Source organism: Pteronotus mesoamericanus, unplaced genomic scaffold (genome assembly GCF_021234165.1).
Source record: "Pteronotus mesoamericanus isolate MK-2021 breed Mesoamerican mustached bat unplaced genomic scaffold, CSHL_Meso_final scaffold_174, whole genome shotgun sequence".
In the NCBI taxonomy this organism is placed as follows: Eukaryota; Metazoa; Chordata; class Mammalia; order Chiroptera; family Mormoopidae; genus Pteronotus; species Pteronotus mesoamericanus.
This window is the reverse complement of record NW_026555309.1, coordinates 212,463-233,501: the sequence shown is the minus strand read 5'-3', so window position 1 is coordinate 233,501 and position 21,039 is coordinate 212,463. Positions and strand designations below refer to the sequence as shown.

At 40.2% G+C, this 21,039-nt stretch overlaps 1 protein-coding gene across 1 annotated transcript; it reads left to right on the top strand.

Annotated features, from left to right (window-relative positions):
• The first annotated feature begins 700 nt into the window (after nucleotides 1-700).
• PENK (proenkephalin) lies at nucleotides 701-5,722 on the top strand. The gene is made up of 4 exons (XM_054590036.1): nucleotides 701-763; nucleotides 847-906; nucleotides 1,343-1,483; nucleotides 4,737-5,722. Exons 3-4 carry the CDS (start codon nucleotides 1,346-1,348, stop codon nucleotides 5,397-5,399), a joined length of 801 nt encoding a protein of 266 aa, XP_054446011.1. The 5' UTR covers nucleotides 701-763; nucleotides 847-906; nucleotides 1,343-1,345; the 3' UTR covers nucleotides 5,400-5,722.
• Nucleotides 5,723-21,039: the final 15,317 nt, after the last annotated feature.

Below are 21,039 nucleotides of genomic sequence, written 5' to 3'. Positions count from 1 at the left end.
CTTAGGCTTTACTGCGTCCGCTCTTGGCAAACGGTCTCACTAACGCGAAAGGCGAAAGCTCAGTCCTGAGATTTTAAGATTCCCGAAAAGTTTTCATCGTTTAACCATTAACTGAGAGCCTACTATGCGCCTGACGCTGTTAAGTGTTATAGCAAGGAACTCGGGGTCTAGTGCTGAGACAGGCAGGTGAATAAATAACGACTTTCGGGACAGCTGTGCTTAGTGCCCCCCGCGACCGCGAGGGCGCCCCAGGGGGAGGCGAAGAAGGGCCTGTTCCCCAACTCGGAGGGTCTCCAGCATTCCAGAAATCCAGATCAGTCCATCTGCCCCTCCTAACGTCCCACCTCGGCTCTGTCCCTGGAGCGCTCACCCCAGGCGCAATTGCATTGCCCTTATCGGAGGGGACTTGATTTCATCCCACTCTTTCCCCAAATTCCCTAATTACCTTGGTTTGTCACCTGGCGGTGAGGAAAACCTCAAGCTCCCTCCCACACCGCCTCCTCCCTACGGGGCCGGGGGCTGGAGCCCGGCGAGCACCAGCTGGGACCGACCCCTCCCGTGACGGCGTCGGCGGGGGTGGCGTAGGGCCTGCGTCAGCTGTAGCCCGCCGGCGATTGGGGCGCGCTCACCTCCTTCGGTTTGAGGCTAATTATAAAGTGGGTCCAGCCGCCGCCAGCGCTGGGACAGCCAGGAGAGGCAAGGCAGGCGCTCTGAGACCTGCAGTCCAGACCGCGGCCCCGTGGCGACACTGACAACCGCTGCGGTGAGGCCGGAGACTGCCTGCGCCCCCGGCAGCTTCTCCCCGACGCCGCTTACCTGACACCTGCTTTCTCCTCTCCCTTCTAGTGTAGCGGCTGGGACTCGGCTTCTTCCACCAAGCTGCTGCGCCACCGGGACAGCGTCAACGTGAGTGAACTTGCCCAGAGCGCGCCCTGGCTGCGTGCCTTTGGGGTCGTCCACCTGATCTGTTTTATTCTGCGTTTCATTGCATGGGGTTCCTAACTTCCTCTCCAGTCTCCCGCTTTCGCGCGTTTGGTCTTTCGCTGTTCCCTCCAGAATCCTGCCTGGAGCAGCAGACGCTCTGGAAGAGAGGCCAGTGTCCTGAGCAGCCCAGGACTCAGGGCGACAGTGCCAACCTGGGAACCGCGAGGCGATCTGAGCTGTTCCCCGGCCTCTCAAAACAGCGTCGGCCGGGCGGGCGGGGACCGAGGCAGGAGCATCCCTAAGAGCTCCTGCTCTCTTGTCCCACAAACTCCCGGCTGGGACTGTCTCGGCGACGGTCCCTCCGAGGAACCCGCTCGCTTCAGGCAGGCTCCGAGTTCGCGTCCCTCTCTCCCTGCAGCCCATGGCGCGGTTCCTGAGACTCTGCACCTGGCTACTGGCGCTCGGCCCCGGGCTCCTGGCGACCGTGCAGGCGGAATGCAGCCAGGATTGCGCGACGTGCAGTTACCGCCTGGCGCGCCCGACCGACCTCAACCCGCTGGTGAGTGTCAGCGCTGCGGGTGAGCCAGTGGGGGCCCCCGCGTGGCGCGTCCTCTGGTCACACTAGGTCCGCACCGCCGCAGCCCGGATCTCCGGTGACTCGGGTCTCCCGACTGTTCCCCCAAAGGCTGCCCCGGGTCCCGCTTTAGCACTTACCTTCAGGGACTTGCAGCTACCTAGGGACCAGTAAGGGCGGCCACATCCCCACACTAACCAAGTTTGTTTGAACTTCCGGGATACGGGAGCCCCGCGGTGTGCTCTCTTCAGCACCTTGGAAAGCACGGGGTTGTCACCTTACCTGTCCCAAGGAAGATGCTCAGTCCCCCCAACTTCTAACATCCTACGAAGGGACCCTTTCAGACACAGCCATGCTCTCATCCTGCCCGCGGACAATGTTGTCATTTCTTATTAGTACATTTCGTCTCCTTTTTTCGGATTTCATTTCTCTAGCCCTTTTAACCTCGTGTCCCGCAAGCCCTTGTCCTCACCTGTGAGAACTAAGGGATGAGGGGGGGAGGGGTCCAGCGAAAGGAAGGGGAGCACGCAGTAGAGGGGAAAGACATCAGCAACTGTCTCACAGGCAAGTGAAGCTGGGATTCAACTTCTGTCACGTCTTGAATGTGCGTTTGTAAAACCTAGGGAGATAACAGTTTGATCCTCCGAAAAAGGCACAGGAGAGTTGGCCAGCGTCCAAAGAGGTGGCAACTAGCAAAGATAAACCACGCCACTGAATGGGAGGGGGGAGGTGCTGGGAACAAAAGAGCTCTTAATTCTAATCATAGTCCATGTGCCCTTGAATCACCACTGATGCTCTACTGATCAGAAGCTCTGAATTCGGGACTGGGGAAGCTTCATTTTAACTGGCCTCCTTGTGATGCATTTGCACTCTTCTCAATTTGTTGAAATTCTGTGATGACTTCAGCAGCTCAGTGAAGAATAATGTATTCATCCAAGGAGGGGTTAAGCTCTTCACTGGAGCCTTTGAAGAAATTTTTATGTAGATACATAAAATAGTGGCAAAAATTAAGGAAAGGATTGCACAAAATCAAAGGCATATAATTCAGGCTAAAGGTTTGTTTGTTTCATTTGAATTACCTAATTCACTTGATTTGATACATACATGTGCTTAACACAGCCTTAAAGAGTAGATGAATAATAGGGCTTTATATTTATTTTTTTCAGATTGTTCTTTATTCAAAAGGCATCGTGTGATACATATTTAAGATTTTATTAAAATCATTTGTAAGTTAACATAATATCTCAATGTTCAAGAAAAATTTTCAATTACAAGAAAAATGTTGCCTCTTAAATAGTTAACTGATTTGTTTTGTATAGAAGCTTACATTTTCTCTGTGGCAAAAGGCTTTGTTAATGACTGTGTTGTTAGAATTACAGCAGTTCTGGAATTTTATCTTGGACGCAAAAACACATGAGAAATAAGGTTGCCTAGCCAAAACTATGTAGTAAAATCAATGTAACAATTAATTGACCTTCAACCACATGAAAGACACTTATCCTTGTTTCTGTGGGAGGTGCAAAGATATGTAGCCATGCTATGACTGATGTCCAAATTGAATTTACTGTCCGATATGACCTTGACCATAGAACACAGTGTGAGATAAATGCAACAAAAAATGCATAGACATACAAGGAGCATATAACTTCTGGTGACTTTTTTTAGTATGAATGTTTTATTCTAATTATTTGTCACTTTTTGAAGAAATCCTAACATTGAAAAGAATTTCGGTTATACTATACAAAATATTCAATATTAATATATGGTACAGAAATAATTTAAATTATATTTTTAAAATAAAAATATTATTGACACCTAAACATTTTAATTGTTAATGACATTTTGATTTCTTAAATAATAAAAGTAAAACAGGATTGTTTTCATTAAATCATCTTTAGGTTTTTATATTGCATATATTTAATTTTCTTAGGTACAAAACTTAAATAATCACTAAAAGTTCATTAAATATTCACCCTAAAGAATTTTGTTGCAGTAATAAAATGCTTTCTTACATTGTTAAAATATGTGCCTATGTTATATGTAATCAATATACAAAATATTTTTAAATATCAAGAAAGAACCTGGTTTTTCTAAGTAAAGGGTCAGTAACCTGGGTTCTATAAGTAAACTTCAGGGGGCTATTAAAAAATCCCTGAAATACTCAGAAATATCACATCTTCATGTATAATTAGTACTCTTTTTATCATAGCCAAATGATTTGTTGAATACAAGAGAATCTTTTTTATTTAATCTTTATTGTATTTTTCCATTACCATTTAGTCCTTTATACCCCTCCTCCCAGCAATCACCACACTTTTTATTAGAATATATAGCCTCTTACAATGATTAGAATTTAATTATATAATAAAAAGGAAGGAGTTGTAAATGGATCATTTCTATTTTGTCAGATAACATGATTTCCATTGGAAAAGACATCTTTTCCATACAACTGTAACTAAATGTTAAGAAAAAGTAACATGAATAATTTAAACATTAGCATATATATAATTTCGCATTGGTTCTTCATAACTACAAACATTTGGTTCAGGATAATTAAATCTGTTTTAATCAATTAAGAGGGAAGAAAAACGAAACCTCTACTTTCATCAAATCAGTATATCATAACCCAAATAATTCATAGAATTTAAATTGTTTTTACAAGGTCTTTTTTCAAACTTCTTTTGAATTTTTTTTAAAGATTGAAAATGTTTGCAGGAATATTGGATACCATTGCAGGTAAAACATTAACACAAGAAAGTAAACAAACCTTATATCATTAATACTGATTTTATCCTGTAAGACAAGAAGATAAAAGAAATTTTGGGATAATCTCCCTAATTATGTAAAGAGAAATTTCTCCCTCTTGGCTAGGAAACACTCAAATAAAATGAAATCAACAGTGGAAAATTATCCAATGAAATTAGATTATGCAGGAAGCCAACCTAGGTTCAAACTGAGTAGATAACATCTTTTGCAGTATTGAAATGGCCCAATATATACAATCTGTTAAAAGTAAAAGAAAAACTCTAATATGTTTCAATTAATTCTCCACGATTTTTCTAAATCAATTTTTCTTTGATTGGCCTGTTTAGTATGATGAAAAATTGTGATAAGAAAATACAGATTATTATGTGAGAGTTTTCATATCAAAGCAAGTATATTGTGGTCCAAACAAATCTGTTTACTTAATAAAACAAGAGAAGCCTCTTTTTATCCTTAAATCGAATTCTTTTCCCAGGCTTGCACACTGGAGTGTGAAGGGAAATTGCCTTCTCTCAAAACCTGGGACGCCTGCAAGGAGCTGCTGCAGCTGTCCAAACTGGAGCTTCCTCAGGAAGGCACGGGCTCTCTCAGGGACAGCGGCAGGCAGGAGGAGGGCCACTTGCTGGCCAAGAAGTACGGGGGCTTCATGAAAAGGTATGGAGGTTTCATGAAGAAAATGGACGAGCTTTATCCTCTGGAGCCAGAAGAAGAGGCCAACGGGGGTGAACTCCTTGCCAAGAGATACGGGGGCTTCATGAAGAAGGACGCAGGGGAGGACGACACTCTGGGCAATTCCTCCGATGCCCTGAAAGAGCTGCTGGGAACTGGGGACAACAGGGAGAGCGGCCACCACCAAGAGGGCAGTGATGTTGAAGAAGTGAGCAAGAGATATGGGGGCTTCATGAGAGGCTTAAAGAGGAGCCCCCAACTGGAAGACGAAGCCAAAGAGCTGCAGAAGCGATACGGCGGCTTCATGAGAAGAGTGGGTCGCCCAGAATGGTGGATGGATTACCAGAAAAGGTACGGGGGCTTCCTGAAGCGCTTCGCCGATTCTCTGCCCTCCAGTGAAGAAGGTGAAAGTTACTCAAAAGAAGTTCCTGAAATGGAGAAAAGATACGGAGGATTTATGAGGTTTTAATACCCTTCCCCATCAGTGACCCCAGGCCCTACCTAGCAAGCCTTTCTCTGTCCCCCAGTGAGAGACTGCCTTGCCAACCGTGTTTTATTGCCATGTGTAGCTTGCATTGTATAGTTGACTTTATTGTCTGAATAACTAACTATACAACCTGAAAGCTCTCATTTCAGGTTCTGTGATCTTTTGAGAGTCTGTGAGCTCAGTATTGGTCTCTTGCAGCTGTCTTGTTTTCATGCTAAAAGAGTTTTTGTCTCCTTGTCCTTTATTTTTGGCAAAACACCAATAAATGCTTACTTGTTTATGGATATAATAAACCCATTACCCCAACTGCATAACATTCTTGCAAGTCTCTTCTTCCCCAAAGCCCTCATTCACCTTTGCGTTTTGACAGTAAATTCTAAACACAGAGAGAGTCAAACCATCTACTTTCAACAGTATCATCACCAGCCTCCTTCTCCTCCAATAACTGTGAATGAAAAAACAGTTTTCATTTAATTTCTTATACATAAAATCTTAGATGATTAAACACATTAGAGCAAAATAAAATGCGTTTTTACTCCCATATCTGGAAATCAGATACATGAAGAAAACTAAAGCCTAGGAAAGAAATTAACTATTCCTTCTTACATATGAAAATCTGCATTTACATCCAGATGTGCATGTCTCTTTTCTTCAGCAAAGTATTTTAGAAGTTAATAAGAAACTAAAGATAATTTAGTCCCATTTGAATACAGGTAAAGCCCAGAAAGGATAAGTAGTTGGCCCAAGCTTGCCCTGCAGTTTAAGGATAGAAAAAGAATTAAGACCCCAAACTCCTTGCCGCCGAGCAGTCTTTGCCACTCTGATTCTCCATCTCTCATCCACATCCCCGCAAAGAACTGGGAGAACTTGGGACTATATATTGTTCACTGTTATGCACTCCTACACCACAACCGCGGTAGATGCTCCAACATCTGGTGAATGAATGTACGAATGGATAAAGTAATGAAGGAAGAGATTCTATAACCAGATCACTCACCAAGGCATTATGGATGTTTTAGACAGCAAATTTCCATCGCACAAATTGCTGATGACTATTTCATATGAATCAAACCATAAAGGACAACATTCAGGTACCAAAAATGTAACATTGTTTTCCTTTTTTCTAATTGAAACTACACTAATCACTCTCTTATCCAAGACCCTCACCCATTGTCACCTTTGTGTTCTTTCCCCAAAAATCTGGGTTTAGCATCTCAGAAAAACAGAGGAGTCTCTGATCTGCAGTCCAGACATGCAAGCCCAGGTGCTGCTTTCTGAAGAGGCGGCTCCCCTGTCTCGGGCAGTCCGACCCTGCCAGGTTCTCAGGGCTGCACGTGGCCCTGGACCGCTAGACGTCCCAACTCCTCCTGATCAGTGCAAGGGTCCCCACCGTTCACAGAGCCCCACTGCCACCTGGCTTGCTGACCATTAGCAAACTGGCGTTTTCTTCCAGTCCAGAGCCCTCCTCCATTTGAACTAGCAGTACATGTAATGTAGGTGTTTGAAGGAGACCAGGAAGAAGGTGATAACAGCAGCTGGCCCTCGGGAATCAGCGTCAGCAACATGAGGACTGACAGGGCTGGGACACGCTGGAGATATGAGGTCTCTGTTCGGCTTTAGCCAACTGTTTCCCTTGGAATACCATCCCCATATTGCCAGAATTTTCCAAAGAAACCTGAAGCCTAGATTTTCATGATAATATCCCAAATGTTTAATCTTGGCCATTGATTCCATTTAAAACAGTGTTATGAATAAAAACTGTGAAAGGGATTTATAAATTGCCATTTCTAAAAACAATCACAAGGATATAAAGTACAGCGTAAGAAATAGTCATATTGCGATAACTATGTATGGTGCCAAAGTGTACTAGAGTTATTGGAGTGATCACTTCATCGGTTATATAGATGTCTAATCACTATACTGTATACCTGAAACTAATATAATATATATCAACTGTAAATTAAAAATAATTTGATAATAAATAAGTAAAAAGCTAAAAATGAAAAATAAATCAGCATGGACCAAAAAAACCTATCTGCAAGTCAGATTTGAGAGACATGGGGCTAGTCTTCTGAGAAAAACTGTCACTTAATTCTCTCCCCTAGAACAAAGGATTCCTAAACCTTGGAAACAGGAATTCAGACTACACCTAGAGACAGTAAGAGTAAAATGCCCTGCCCCTCCCTGATAAGTTAATAAAATTATTTTACAATAGTGTAATATGTGTACATACGTCATCTCATACAATGTGTTTGAGAAAACCCAATTTCCCAATCAAATGAATACATTATTTTTCAAATCAAGCACCATTCTTCAGGCAGGAGCCCTTTCTTTTCTGTTCTGAGTTAGCTGTGCAGCTCTGGCTACGACACAGACAATTGTCTGTCCTTCTATTTCCCCATCTGTCACCTCTGCTTAGGGCTCAGTGATGCCCAGGTGCGACAGTGTTACTTAGTCTTGTGCCTCCTCACTCCTCAAATTCCTGGTGGAGAATAGATAACCTAGATATGTGCCACAAATGTTTAGGGAGGGAAGGAGCAGAGGACAGGGACAATGAAACAGGAAAGGAAGGACACAAAGAAGGGAAAAGAGGATGGGGCAAACAAGATGCTCCTTCTCTTTAGGGGATTATGAGCTGTTTGCTCCTGCTGGAAACACCAAGTGTAGCACAACGCTCAGCACCAGGCAGACCTTAGCAGACCTTAACAATAAGTATCAGCAGTTGTCCATAAGGTGTGGCTCTAAGTCGGCTGTATAGGTCTTCTGTGTCCCCAAATATCTCCCATGGTGTCCATCCTTCATTCTAATGAAATCCCATCATTAGAATTTTTGCACCTTTAAATCTAAAGGCTTTGATTTTCAATAATTTCCTATTCAAATTCTGAAGGGCATTTGCCTAACAGTCACCTGGGATGCTATTTTAAATGCAGACAACTAGTCACTGACTGTAATACTTAGTGTGTACTCAGCACAGATGTTCTGGGTTCAATAAGCATGGGAGGACTAGGATTAGAACTAGCCTAGGACTAGGACTTAGAGTTAGATGACTAGAGTCCAAGGCAAGATGAAGTACAAGCTGCCTTGAGAGGATCTTCAGAAAGCTCTTCACAATGCTAATTGGAATACAAATCAATTGAACTGCAGGGGGCGCTGCTGCTCCATTCTGGACCCCTTTCCAGGCCCAGAGCGCCCTCCTCCCTCAATTACATTCACTTGGGCCTCTCCCCAATTCCACCTTCAAGCTTGAGTCCTGGTCTGGATTCTTTCTGAGAGTTAATAACCTGTGAACTCTCTGTGTGAACTCTCTGGCCAGGCTGCCTGGGTTAAACCCCCAACTAACTGTGTGATCTTGCACCACTCCTTGCCACACTTCCCGCGTCTGTGCCCAGTTAGGTTGTAATAGTAAGTAAACGTGTTAACATATACAGGATGCTTAAGCCTGGGCTAGCATAAGAGCCAGTCGGTACTTACTGGGTTAGCTACAGTTATTGGTCAGCATCCCAGTTCTTACATGTAGGTCTTGATCTGTTCCCAACCCACCCTGCCTCACTCTGGGGCCAGGTGCTCTCTCCCCCTACACCGTTCAAGGATGAGATACAGTCTGCGAGCCTCAGTCCTGGTCAGAGCCTGAGAAGACCCAGGGAGAGGGTTTCCTCTTCTACTGATTGTGTCCTGTGAGGCAGAAACTATTTGCAGTTTTCTGTTAATACTCATCTTCACTTTCTCAGTTTTCTACTACAAACATGTAAAACCCATGTAATGAAAGCATCATCCAAAAGAGACATGAAGAGGGAGGGGGTATAAGGGGACTAAATGGTAAAGAAAAAAAATGCAATAAAGATTACATCGTAAATAAATAAATAAATAACTAGGTAATTAATTAAATAAATAAATAAGAGTCATGAAGAGTCTGCGCCTGGAGCTACAAAGTTTTCTTAGAAGATGGAGGAGGGGGCATACAACTTTGAACCTTTGAATACTATGAATGTTTATGGGGTTTTTCTCTTTAAATGTACATAAGCATCCCACATGAATCCATCCATCCATTCAACAAATAATGGAGCCAGCCACATGAGTGTCTGGCGGGAAAACATTGCCGAATGAGGGACAGGGAGCAGGGAACGTGGAGCCAGTCTTATGACCCCGCGTAGTTGTGGGAAGGCGAGAAACAGGCTTTGGGTTTTGATCTAAATATGACAGAAGATGATTCCAGGCTGAGAGCGGGCCAGTGTCAAGACAGAGTGCCGTGTGTAAACTCAGTGTCTGCCATAGAGAACAAGTTTCCTCACTCATTCTTCTGATAGAAGTATTTAGTATATCATCATTTTATACCCTCAAAAACATCTTGGTTTACCTAGAAATATAAAAGTTATGTAAAACGCTCATGTTTTATAATAAACATGCTATGAAAAATCTTCTTCATCAATTTCCACACCAACAAATAGAACTTAAAATGCTTGTTCATTGCTTAGCAAATGAAAAACAAACCAAAAAAAACACACACAATTGTATTATTGGCCAGCAACATGTGTCTCTGCAGAGAGGGAAGTGCAAAAATCACATTAGCAGAGAGAGTTTGGCAGTAGCTTAAAGACACCCATCCATAACATGGCATATGCTTTTACTTTGTCTTTTAGCTTTTTTTTTAAAATCAAGTATAACATATCTACAGAGATGTCTGCAAATCATAAGCGTACATCTCACTGAATTGCTATAAAACAAACATACACAGGAACCATCATCCAAGTCAAGAAACATCACCAGCACCCAGTCCTGCCCCCTCCAAATAACTAGCTCTCCCTTCTCCCCACAGGTAGCCACTGTCTTGACTTCTATCACCACAGATTAATTTTCCTGTTTTGAAATTTCCTATAAAAATAAACCTGTTTTTTCTAACTATGTGGTTAAACACTGAGATTTGTCCATGCTGTTGCACATAGCTGTGGTCTACTATTGTTATTGCCACACAGTATTACATTGTATAACAATACTTCAAGTTTCATTCTATTGTTGCTGGAGGCTCAGGTTGTTTTTCAGCTTGGGGCTGTTGCTAATGCTATTGCTATAAGCATTCTTGACAATGTGTCTTTTCATACATGATACATTTCTCTTGGGTACGTAACTAAGACTAGGTTTTCCAGATCATAGAGTATGCATATGTTAAACTCTAGTTTATAATGTCAACAGCTTTTACGGGGTTTGTACTAATTTGGACGACTAAACACATTGTATGACCCACCAATACTTTGGATTGTCAATCTTTCTTAATTGTAACCATTCTGTTTTAATTTACATTTCTCCAATTACAAATGAGACCAAGCATCATTTTATATGCTTATTGCCATTTGCATATCCTTAGTTACTCTTTTGCTTTTCAAGTGTATTTTTCAAGTTACAGATTTGAACTCTCTTTCTCTCTGTGGTAAATGGCCTTAAATCATGAAATAAGTGCATAAGTTTTTAAAAGCTCTAAAACACCTTCACGAGTCATTTTTTAAAAAATCTCCCTATTAAAATCTATACAAAACTGTGAATGACCCTGCCTTCAGATTGGCCCTATTACATTGCTAGCCAAATACTGGACAGGCTTTACGCCATTCCTACGCGTTCTTTTATGTTCAGAAGAGCCAGGTACAGTGTTTGGTAGAGCAGCTCTATTCAACTGGTGCCTTTTTTACTACTGGGTCTTACTGCAGGGTCCCTAGGGTGAGTGGAACTGGCAGGCCCTCCCGGGACTATCCTCCGCAAGGTGAGGGGAACAGACCATTTTTATGGGGATTCATAAGATTTTTAAATTACACTTTATATTACAGTTAATTTATTTTGTATTGGCTTCAGGTGTACAGCATAGTGGTCAATCATACACTTCACAAAGTGCCCCCTGTGATATTTTCAGTGCCCACCTGGCACCATATATAGCTGTCACAATATTATTGACTACATTCCCTGTGCTGTACTTTACATCCCCATGACTACTCTGTAACTACTAATTTGTGCTTCTTAATCCCTTTATCTTTTTCACCCAGCTCCCCAAGCTCCCTCCCACCTGGCAAACCTTAGTCTGTTCTCTGTGTTATGAATCTGTTTCAGTTTTGTTTGTTCATTTATTTTGTTCTTTAGATCCCACATATATGGTAAGTGAAATCATAAGGTATTATCTTTCTAAGGTATTAAACATAAGCTATTATATTTCACTTAGCTTAACACTCTCTGTGTCCAGCCATGTTGTCACAAATGGTAAGATTTCATTCTTTTTTATGACTGAGTAATATTCCATTGTACATATGTACCACTCTTTTATCTACTCATTTATTTATGGGGAATTCATAGGTTTTGATGATCAGATCTTCTCAAGGAACTACTTGAGACAGGCAGGCAACATCTTCTCTCCTCCAGTAGGTGCTTGCCTCTCACCACACCCCACCCCTAGGGGAATGAGGGCCCTCATTCTTCTCCTCCCCAAAGAACCCTGCAGAACTGGAGGGCTTCTGGCATATTCTCTGGCTGCCACCAATTTGCCTGACCCATTTTAGTATCAATCTACGAAGAAATTGAAATGGAGAGGGGAGTGCAGACATGAACTGAAAGCCAAGCTTCCAGAATCCCTCCTTTAATTTATCAATCAAATACCACAAGGCCTTGATAACGTTGCTTTGTTCAGTGGTTCTTTATAATGTTGATGAGATGCCATAGAAATTCAACTCTTTTTTATATCAATTAGCCTATGATAAAACTGGTTTTATTATACATTGTTTCACTCAAAGTCACAGAACTCACCAATGACACTTGATGTCATTGACTTAGCAGAGAAGAAGAGATCTTTTACAGATAGAGAAGGGCTAAGAAAATAGGATATAGGTCATAAGGAAATCATGCAATTTGAAATCAGCAGGTGAAAGGAGACTAAGCTCTTGTTAAAGAATTGGTTGGTGGGGTAAGACTACATATGATTGTGAAATGGGCAATAATTTACCCAGCAAGTCATTCTTTTTCTTTTCATTGCTTAAGTTATTCATGGAATAAATATTTATGGAGCATACACTGTATGCCATGCATTATTCTAGGACCAGGAGCTACAGAAAATGAAAGGCTGACTGATTCTCTCCTTTCTCAAAACTTATATTCTAATGTGTAGAGTGAAACAACAAACAAAGAAAGAAGGTAATTTTGGACAGTTCTAAGTGTTCTAGTACTTGTCCTTCAGAGATATCTGTGGCTTGCCTAGCTAATCACCAAAATGGGGTTGAAGGGATTATAAGGATGGCACTGGATGACACAGCAATTAATACTTGATATATTGTTTTTATATATTATATGTTTATATATTTATTCTCAAATACATATTGTTTAAGAATAAAATTCTCATTCTCTCCTTACCTAGCATCTTCCTACAAACACACACATGAAAGAAAGGAAGAAAGGAAGAAAGGAAGAAAGGAAGAAAGAAAGAAAGAAAGAAAGAAAGAAAGAAAGAAAGAAAGAAAGAAAGAAAGAAAGAAAGAAAGAAAGAAAGAAAGAAAGAAAGGAAGGAAGGAAGGAAGGAAGGAAGGAAGGAAGGAAGGAAGGAAGGAAGAAATGCAGAACTATGTGGCGTTAAAAGTGAAATTTATCTTTTCAATGTTTTCCACAGAGGTAACCACTATTAAAAGTTTGGTGTTTTTCCTAAGAATTTATGTATTATCAATGAATATAGACACATGCATGTGTGGACACACACAGTTTTATTTTTATTATTAACATGAATAAATAAATGTGCGTATACTATCTTGCTACCTTTTTATTCACTCAATGTTTCTTGGCACTATTTCAGCATCAATACAAAAATCTGCCTGATACTCTTCAACTGCTGTGTGGTATCATGTCTCATTGATTATGCTATTACAGTTGTCCCAGTGTTTGCCCCTTTGTCCCCCTCCACCCAGTAACCCCACTTCCCATGACGGTCTGAAATCTCTTCCAGACTTTCAAAGGTGATTTTAGTTTTGGAAAAAGCCAGAAATTGCAGGGCACCAAATCTGGGCTATAGGGGGGCTGGGTCACCTGGATGATTTGATGTTTCACAAAAAAGCCCCGCATAAGACATGATGCACGATCCAGCACATTGTCACGATGAAGCTGCCAATCATCAGTTGCCCATAGCTGCAGCCTCTTGAATTATCCAAATAGTTTCTGTGGAGGAATGTTCAAGCTTCACTCAAAATTTGATGCAGATTTCTTGCTCTCCTTGCTTGGTCATTTTGAATGCGACAGCCAAATAGCACACATACTCATTCAATGGCATCTACCACCTCCACTGACTAGCACAGTGCAGTCATAATGCTCATGCAGAGTGCATTCAAGTCCACTCTCCTTGGCTGCCAGACTACATGGATGTTGCACAAACCATTCTCAGTATATTAACCATGACTAGACTATTCCTGGACGGACCTCTTACACACTCCTATTTTCATTGCCACATTATTTAGTCACCAAGATTTGGAAACAGCCCAAGTAACTATTAGTAGATGAGTGGATAAAAAAGCTGCAGTACATTTTCACAATGGAATACTATTTGGCCATAAAAAGAAGGAAATCTTACTTATTGCAACAGCATGGATGGACCCAGAGAATATTATGCTAAGTGAAATAATCCAGTCAGAGTAAAACAAGTACCATATGATATCATTTATAGGTAGGATCTAATGAACAAAAAAAACTAACAAGCAAAATAGAAACAGACTCATAGAGATGGTCAGAGGGGAGGAGGATTGTGGGGCTGAATGACTACAATAAAAAGATTAACAAAACAACAACAACAACAACAACAACAAAAACCCTCATAGACACAGACAAGAGTATGGTTCTTACCACAGGAAAAGGGAGTTGAGGGGTGGTAGAAGCGGGTAAAGGGGGGATAAATGGTGATTGAAGGAGACTTGACTTTGGGTGGTGACCACACAATTCAATATACAGATGATGTAATATAGAATTGTACATCTGAAACCTATATAATTTTATTATCCAATCACCCCAATAAATTCAACAAAAATTTTTTAGAAGGTCATTTTTTAACATACTGAGTTGAAACTATGCTTATCTCATGTATATTTATCCAGCTTTTGATTGTTTCTTGGTTCTTCCATACTGTTTTGAATATTGAGACTTTGTATTTGCTTAATGTCTTGAAAGCTCACTCCTTAATATTTGCCTTTCTTTTCCACTATTTTGTTATGGATTTTTTCTTATTAAATTTAGAAACAACTTGTTTAGTTGCAGAAAGATAACTGGTTGGTATTTATATTGGGATCAAATGAATACTTTAACATAGGAAGGATTATATTCATGATATTAGACCTTCTTATCTAGAAAGCTAGTATTTCTTTCTTGATGTTCAGGTCTAATTTTGTGACCCTCAGCAATATTTGTAAGTTTCCTAATATAAATTCCTCACATTTTAATCCTTTTTTTAACCACTGAAAGTTAGTCTGTGCTATTAAAAATGAGGGCCAAAGCTTGTCTCTCACTCATGTAAAAACCAGTGCAGGTCAGGTGACTCTGAGACTGGACTCAGTAGTGCAGGCCCCTTCCATGTTTTGGTGTCATCTTCTGCAAGGTGATCTCTCAGTTGGCATCTCACTAGAATTATCCACATGGACTTCCTAGCCTGTCAGTGTTCCTGTGTGCCATACAAGGGAGATCTACTAAACCCTGACATGGCCTATGAATGTTTACTAGATACTAATCACTTTTGACAACTGGGGTGAAGTCTATGTGCTATCCCATACCTAAACCAAAATGTAGCTTTAAAAATTGTAATAATGGGTCATATTTTTTAACCCAGAAGACACACTGAAGTATAATTTCAAATATGACACCCTTCTAGATTTACCTAAAATATATTAACTCATGGTGTTTTTCAGGCGATGTGTTCTGTAATGAGCATGATATTCTTGGTGGATTTCCATGACTGAACATATATAAAACTCAGAGTCAGTTATATGAGACCCAGGAGGGAAGATTCTCTCACTACTATCCCTTTTCACCTTGCCTCTACACCACATCCTATATCTTCTGTTCAATCACAGCTCAGATGCCATCTCTTTTATACAGGGTAAATGACAACACCTACTCTAAATAAACAATATGCATTGTTCCCTCAACTAATTTGTAAGCTATTCATTTATTCAACAAATATTTTTCAAATACCTATTTTGTTGAGATCTGTGTGATAAGCTCCTAGGATACAGCTATGACAAAGCACAAAAGATTCTTTTTCCTGTAAGTTCAGTGGAGACAAATAGAAGACAACTAACTGAGCAAAAATATTTAATTTAAATTATCTGTGATGGAGAAAAAATGCAGTATAACTGGAGAATCTAAAATAGATGTTACCTAGTAAGATGCATGTGCTTTATTACCCTGTAGCACTTTTTATATGATAATTCAATAGCTCTTCATTCATTGATTAATAAGCAAATTAGGATTTATATCATCCATAAAGCACATAAAACCAAATTCTTGTTTTCAAATGGAGGAAAAAATGACAATATACCTAAAATAAACACTTGGGGAGTTTCTTATACTCAAAGTTTAGCATATGTAGCTATGTGGTTTCCATTTACCTTCTGGGATATATTAAAATATTGATTCTGAAACGGAATTACAGAACAGCGGTGGATTTTTGAAGTTATTTTGTCTCTTGCTGTAAGTGTGACAATCAGATTAAAGTTCAATAGTCAGCTGAAACCAAATATGAAGAAATAGCATTTGCTATTATGTTGACCTGGTTGACTTGATAAAATGCTTTGTATTCTGGGCTGTTGCGAAATTTTTGTAATTGCGCAAATCGCTTTTGAAAATCTTAAAACAAAATAGGTACAAGTTTGATTGTAATAAATGTATTTTGCTTGATCTATTTAGACTAAACTACTAATGGTAGCAGAGAATTAAGTAAAATTCATTTTCAAGAAATATTTTCAGTTGACAGTAGAAATATATATCTGATCCACTTTAATAAAACTTGTAAAGGAGCTTATCAGAATACCAGGCTTTGTATTTACATAGTAGTCTATTTTATGCAGAGCACAAAGAGCTGGTAAAACTAAAATAAAGTCATTGATTGTAAGAATGCTCAAAACGAGCATGCCTGCTACCAGCCCTCTCTAGTTGACCAATAAATAATCCCGAGCTTGAGGGGGTCATGCATAGGCGACCCAGGTGGCCCAAAGATGGAGCCAGTCCCCTCACGCACCGCCTAGTTCTCTTTCCACCACGACACAACTATAAAATTTACACACTTGAATACCTATCAAATTTAAAACATACTTATAGGTAAAAACAACTCTAATAGAATAATACCCTTTTAAGAGAAACACAGTTTGTGGAATGTAACATTCTACAGCAAATCAGATCTGATAAATTCCAAAGACTTAAGGGCGCTAGAGAGTTATATTTCATCAAAATAACCCACTAAAATTGCAGCATGTGTATTTTTATTTAAAAAGTATGATTTTTTTCCTAGAGTGAAGTATTCCTCCCAGTGAGCAGATTCAAATGTTGGTATAGTGCATTTTGATGCCCTCTAAGAACCAAAGGGTTGACCCAGCATGGATGTCTGATGAGGTGACTTGTTCACTCTAACCACAATGTATTTTGAAACGGTCACAATTCTGGGTGTCTCAGGAAATTCCAGTCTCTTCTGGCCCCACAGTGACCTCACAAGTCACACTTTTCTAGGTTCCTGACAAGTGTGACTATGCAAATAGCTAGCCATCCACATCAATCTGGTCTCGCGCGGTAGCTGCCAGCACCAGCATGGAAACTGCTTCTGGGCTATCTTTTCTTCTCCTCCAGTCTCAAGGGTTTCTTTCCTTTCTTTCCTCTTCCCTCAATATGTCACTTTTATTTTTATATTTTTGTGTATTAGGGATTTCTAATTTTCTCATCATTGCATGCTGGATACCAGCAACTATGACTAGGATGCCAACTCGTAAACAGGTTAAGATAATTCAAGTGGAATTGAGTAAAGAGACCATTTACATTTACAGAGAAGCATAGGCAGAGTTTGAGAAAACCATGTAGGAGAGTAAAGAATGCAGTTGCTGGAAACAGTAGGCGGCTTTGTCCCAGGTCTAAGGGAGTAAAGGAGGGAGAATTACCAGAACAGAAGACAGAGAGGCAGCACGCAGAGGGCTGCCCTCTAGAATCCGAGGCCTTTAGTCTAGGGGCCTAGTTAGCCTGTGGAAACCTGCAGGGAGGAAGCCTTTAGTGCTTCTGCTCAGTGAAACCCAACAGGAAACCAGGAGCAATGCATCCCATTGATGTAATCCTTTTAGGTAGCCTCCTGGGGCACAGCACAAAGTGGAGAAGATGGAGGGGAAAATTAGAAATATTCAACACAGAGGCTATTTATCAGAAGTCGCTTACAAGTCTATACAAAACCTGGCCACTTAAGAGGCAAGTTGTGGCCATCTGCTCAAGTGAAGCTTGTTTCCCAGAAATGGCTTCTGAATTCTGGTATACTTCGCTTTGCCTCAATTCCCAACTTCTGGTCCTCCTTTGCCCTCCCTCCCCCAAAATTTGCTAAACAAGCTGGATTTTGGTCTTGTTTCCTGATATTACCACTTTTATTACCTTTTCCAGTAGTAGTAACCTAGAACAATGGCCAATAAATATTCCTTGTTTAAGAAATGAATGGGTATGATTAGTTTGGGCCTGCCTTGACTAATCTGTTCAACCTGTCACTCTGGTTTGGTCAGCCCTCTTGGTACCATAAGCCAGGTCCTCACTGGTTGAGGGCTCTCACTGCTTTCCTTGGGTTATATGCTTCATTCTGACCCTATTCTGATTGGGTAGGAAGACAGAACTTCTGGGTGAGATGCACCTGAGAAGGCCAAAGTACTACAAATGTTGACTTTTCTACTTTTTTTTTCTATTCTTTCAAGAATTTTTACCTCCTCCCTCAGATTCTCAATTTTGGCAGCATATTTTCAGTGTGGCAATTATGTTAACAAGTCTTTATATAGCGGATGGTGTGGCTCATATTTAACTCTGTTCTACACATTTTGGGACCATTTTAGTACCTATTACATTCTTCCTCTGGACAGGAACTCCTTTCTGAACTTTTAAAGTTTGATAAATGTCAAAACATCTCTTAAGAGGTGAGAGGCTGGAATATAGATTGTAATATATAAGCCTCACATCTTTTCATACTGAATTTCTAGTTTTAATGAACTAGATGAAAGGTCTAGGGTTGCCCTGTTGGATTGGTTTATGGACAAAGCTAGGCCCCAGTTGTTCTTTCAGCTCTTCCTAGACCCTTAAGATGAGTATCAGGGAAGGTTTGAGTTCATGGTTGATGCCATCCAGCATTAAATACCTTGGCTGTTGTTTTAGGAAGAGCACTACAAGGACTTGGAGAGTGTGCTTACAAATTAAGGCCACGTAACACTTTTGAGATATGTTGAATGACATATCCCTGAGGCAAACCAGAGAAGGGGAGGTGTACTGTTTTCCGCAGCTATATCTATATGTTATCTGTATTCTTTTTTACTATAGGTAAGAGCCCTGGAACTGGACTGCCTAGGTTAGTAGCTGGCATTCCAATGATTAACTATGTAACTTGGGTAAGTTACCTAACTTCTAGTGTTCTAAATAGGATGATAATATTACCTAACTTACATGTTTTCTGTGAGAGAAAAGGACATAATAGAGGTAAAGTGTTTAACCGTGTTTGGAACAGAGGTAAAATCTTGAAAAAAAAAAAAAGTAACAGACCATCATTGAGCTGGGGGACAACTTCAAGGAGATAAATATACAAGGAGGGTCCAGAAAAAGTCCAGCCATTGTTAATATAATGAGAATGGTTTGTGTAACATCGATGTAACCTGGCAGCTAAGGAGAGTAGGCTGGAATACACATGCATGAACAAGGACAACTTCACTGTACTAGTCAGTGGGGATGGTAGATGCCATTGAGTGAACATATGTATTGTGTGGCCATAACATTCAAAATGACGGAGTGAGTAGAGCAACAAATCTGCATCAAATTTTGTATTAAGTTTAAACATTCCTCCACAGAAATTATTCAGGTGACTTAGAAGGCCGCAGCTACAGGTAACTGATGATTGGCAGCTTCATCACAATGCACCTGCTCACGCATCTTATCTCATACAGAATTTTTTTGAGAAACATCAAATCAACCAATTGACTCAGCCCTCCAACAGCCCAGATTTATAGCCCGGTGACTTCTGGTGTTTCCCAAAACTAAAATCACCTTTGAAAGGGAAGAGATTTCAGACAGTTGCTAAGATTCAGGAAAATACAACGGGGCAGCTGATGGCGACTGGGAGAACAAGTCGACTGGGCGACTTGTAAGATCCCAAGGTGCCTTACTTTGAAGGGAACTGAGGCATCATTGTCCTATGTATCATGTTTCTGATATCTTGTGTCTTGTTCAATAAATGTCTCTATTTTTCATATTACATGGCTGGACAACTCCTGGACAGACCTCATGTATTATTTTATATCAGTGTTTTGGGTTTCTTTGGATATATTTCCAGAAATGGAATTACTGGGTCATAGGCAGTTCCATTTTTAATTTTCTTAGCGAACGCCATACTGCTTTCCACAGTGGCTGCACCAATCTACATTCTCACCAACAGTACATGAGGGTTTCCCTTTCTCCACATCCTCACTAGCACTTGTTTGTTGATCTATTGATGATGGCCATTCTAACAGGTATGGGGTGATATCTCATTGTGACTTTAATTGCAGTTCTCTGATGATTAGTGATGGTGAGCATCTTTTCATATGTCTATTGCCCATCCATATGTCCTCTTTAGAGAAGTGTCTCTTCAGGTCCTTTGTCCATTTTTTAATTAGATTGTTGTTTGGTGTTGAGTTTTATAAGTTTTTTATAAATTTTGGATATAAACCCCTTATCAGATGTATCATTGGCAAATATGGCATCCCATTCAGTGGGTTGTCTTTTCATTTTATTGATGGTTTCCTTTGATGTAGCCCCATTTGTTTATTTTTGTTTGTTTGTTTGTTTCCTTTGCCTGAGGGGATACATCAGAAAAAAATATTGCTACAAGAAATGCCTGAGATTTTACTGCCTATATTTCTCTCAGGATTTTTATGGTTTCAAGTCTATCACTTAAGTCTTTAATTCAAACAAATTGACTTTTTAAAGAAATTATTTGCTATAATAGACAATCGTTTTAAATGATAGAACTGAACCCACACTTGATACCACAAACATATGATTTGGAAACTGTTGAGCCAAAGGGAAAATGCATCTCTATATTATTAAATATTTCTGAGTTCTCTGACATGGGGTTTATTCCACTTGATCTAAATGATCAATGATCTAAAAGTAAAAAATAAGAAATACAAATATACAATTATGATAAGAAAACATGTGAATTTCTTTCCTTTCAAAGTTGGACTGTGGTAGGTGTTTCTAATTATGATTTAAAATTCATAAGCCATAAAATAGCACCTTGATTACATATAACATATCCTATTACATTATTACATATAACAACGTGAATCTCATGAACATAAGGTTGAGCAAAAGAAGACAGAAACAAAAAGTACATGCTGTAAAACTCCACTCACATGAAGTTCAAAAACAGCCC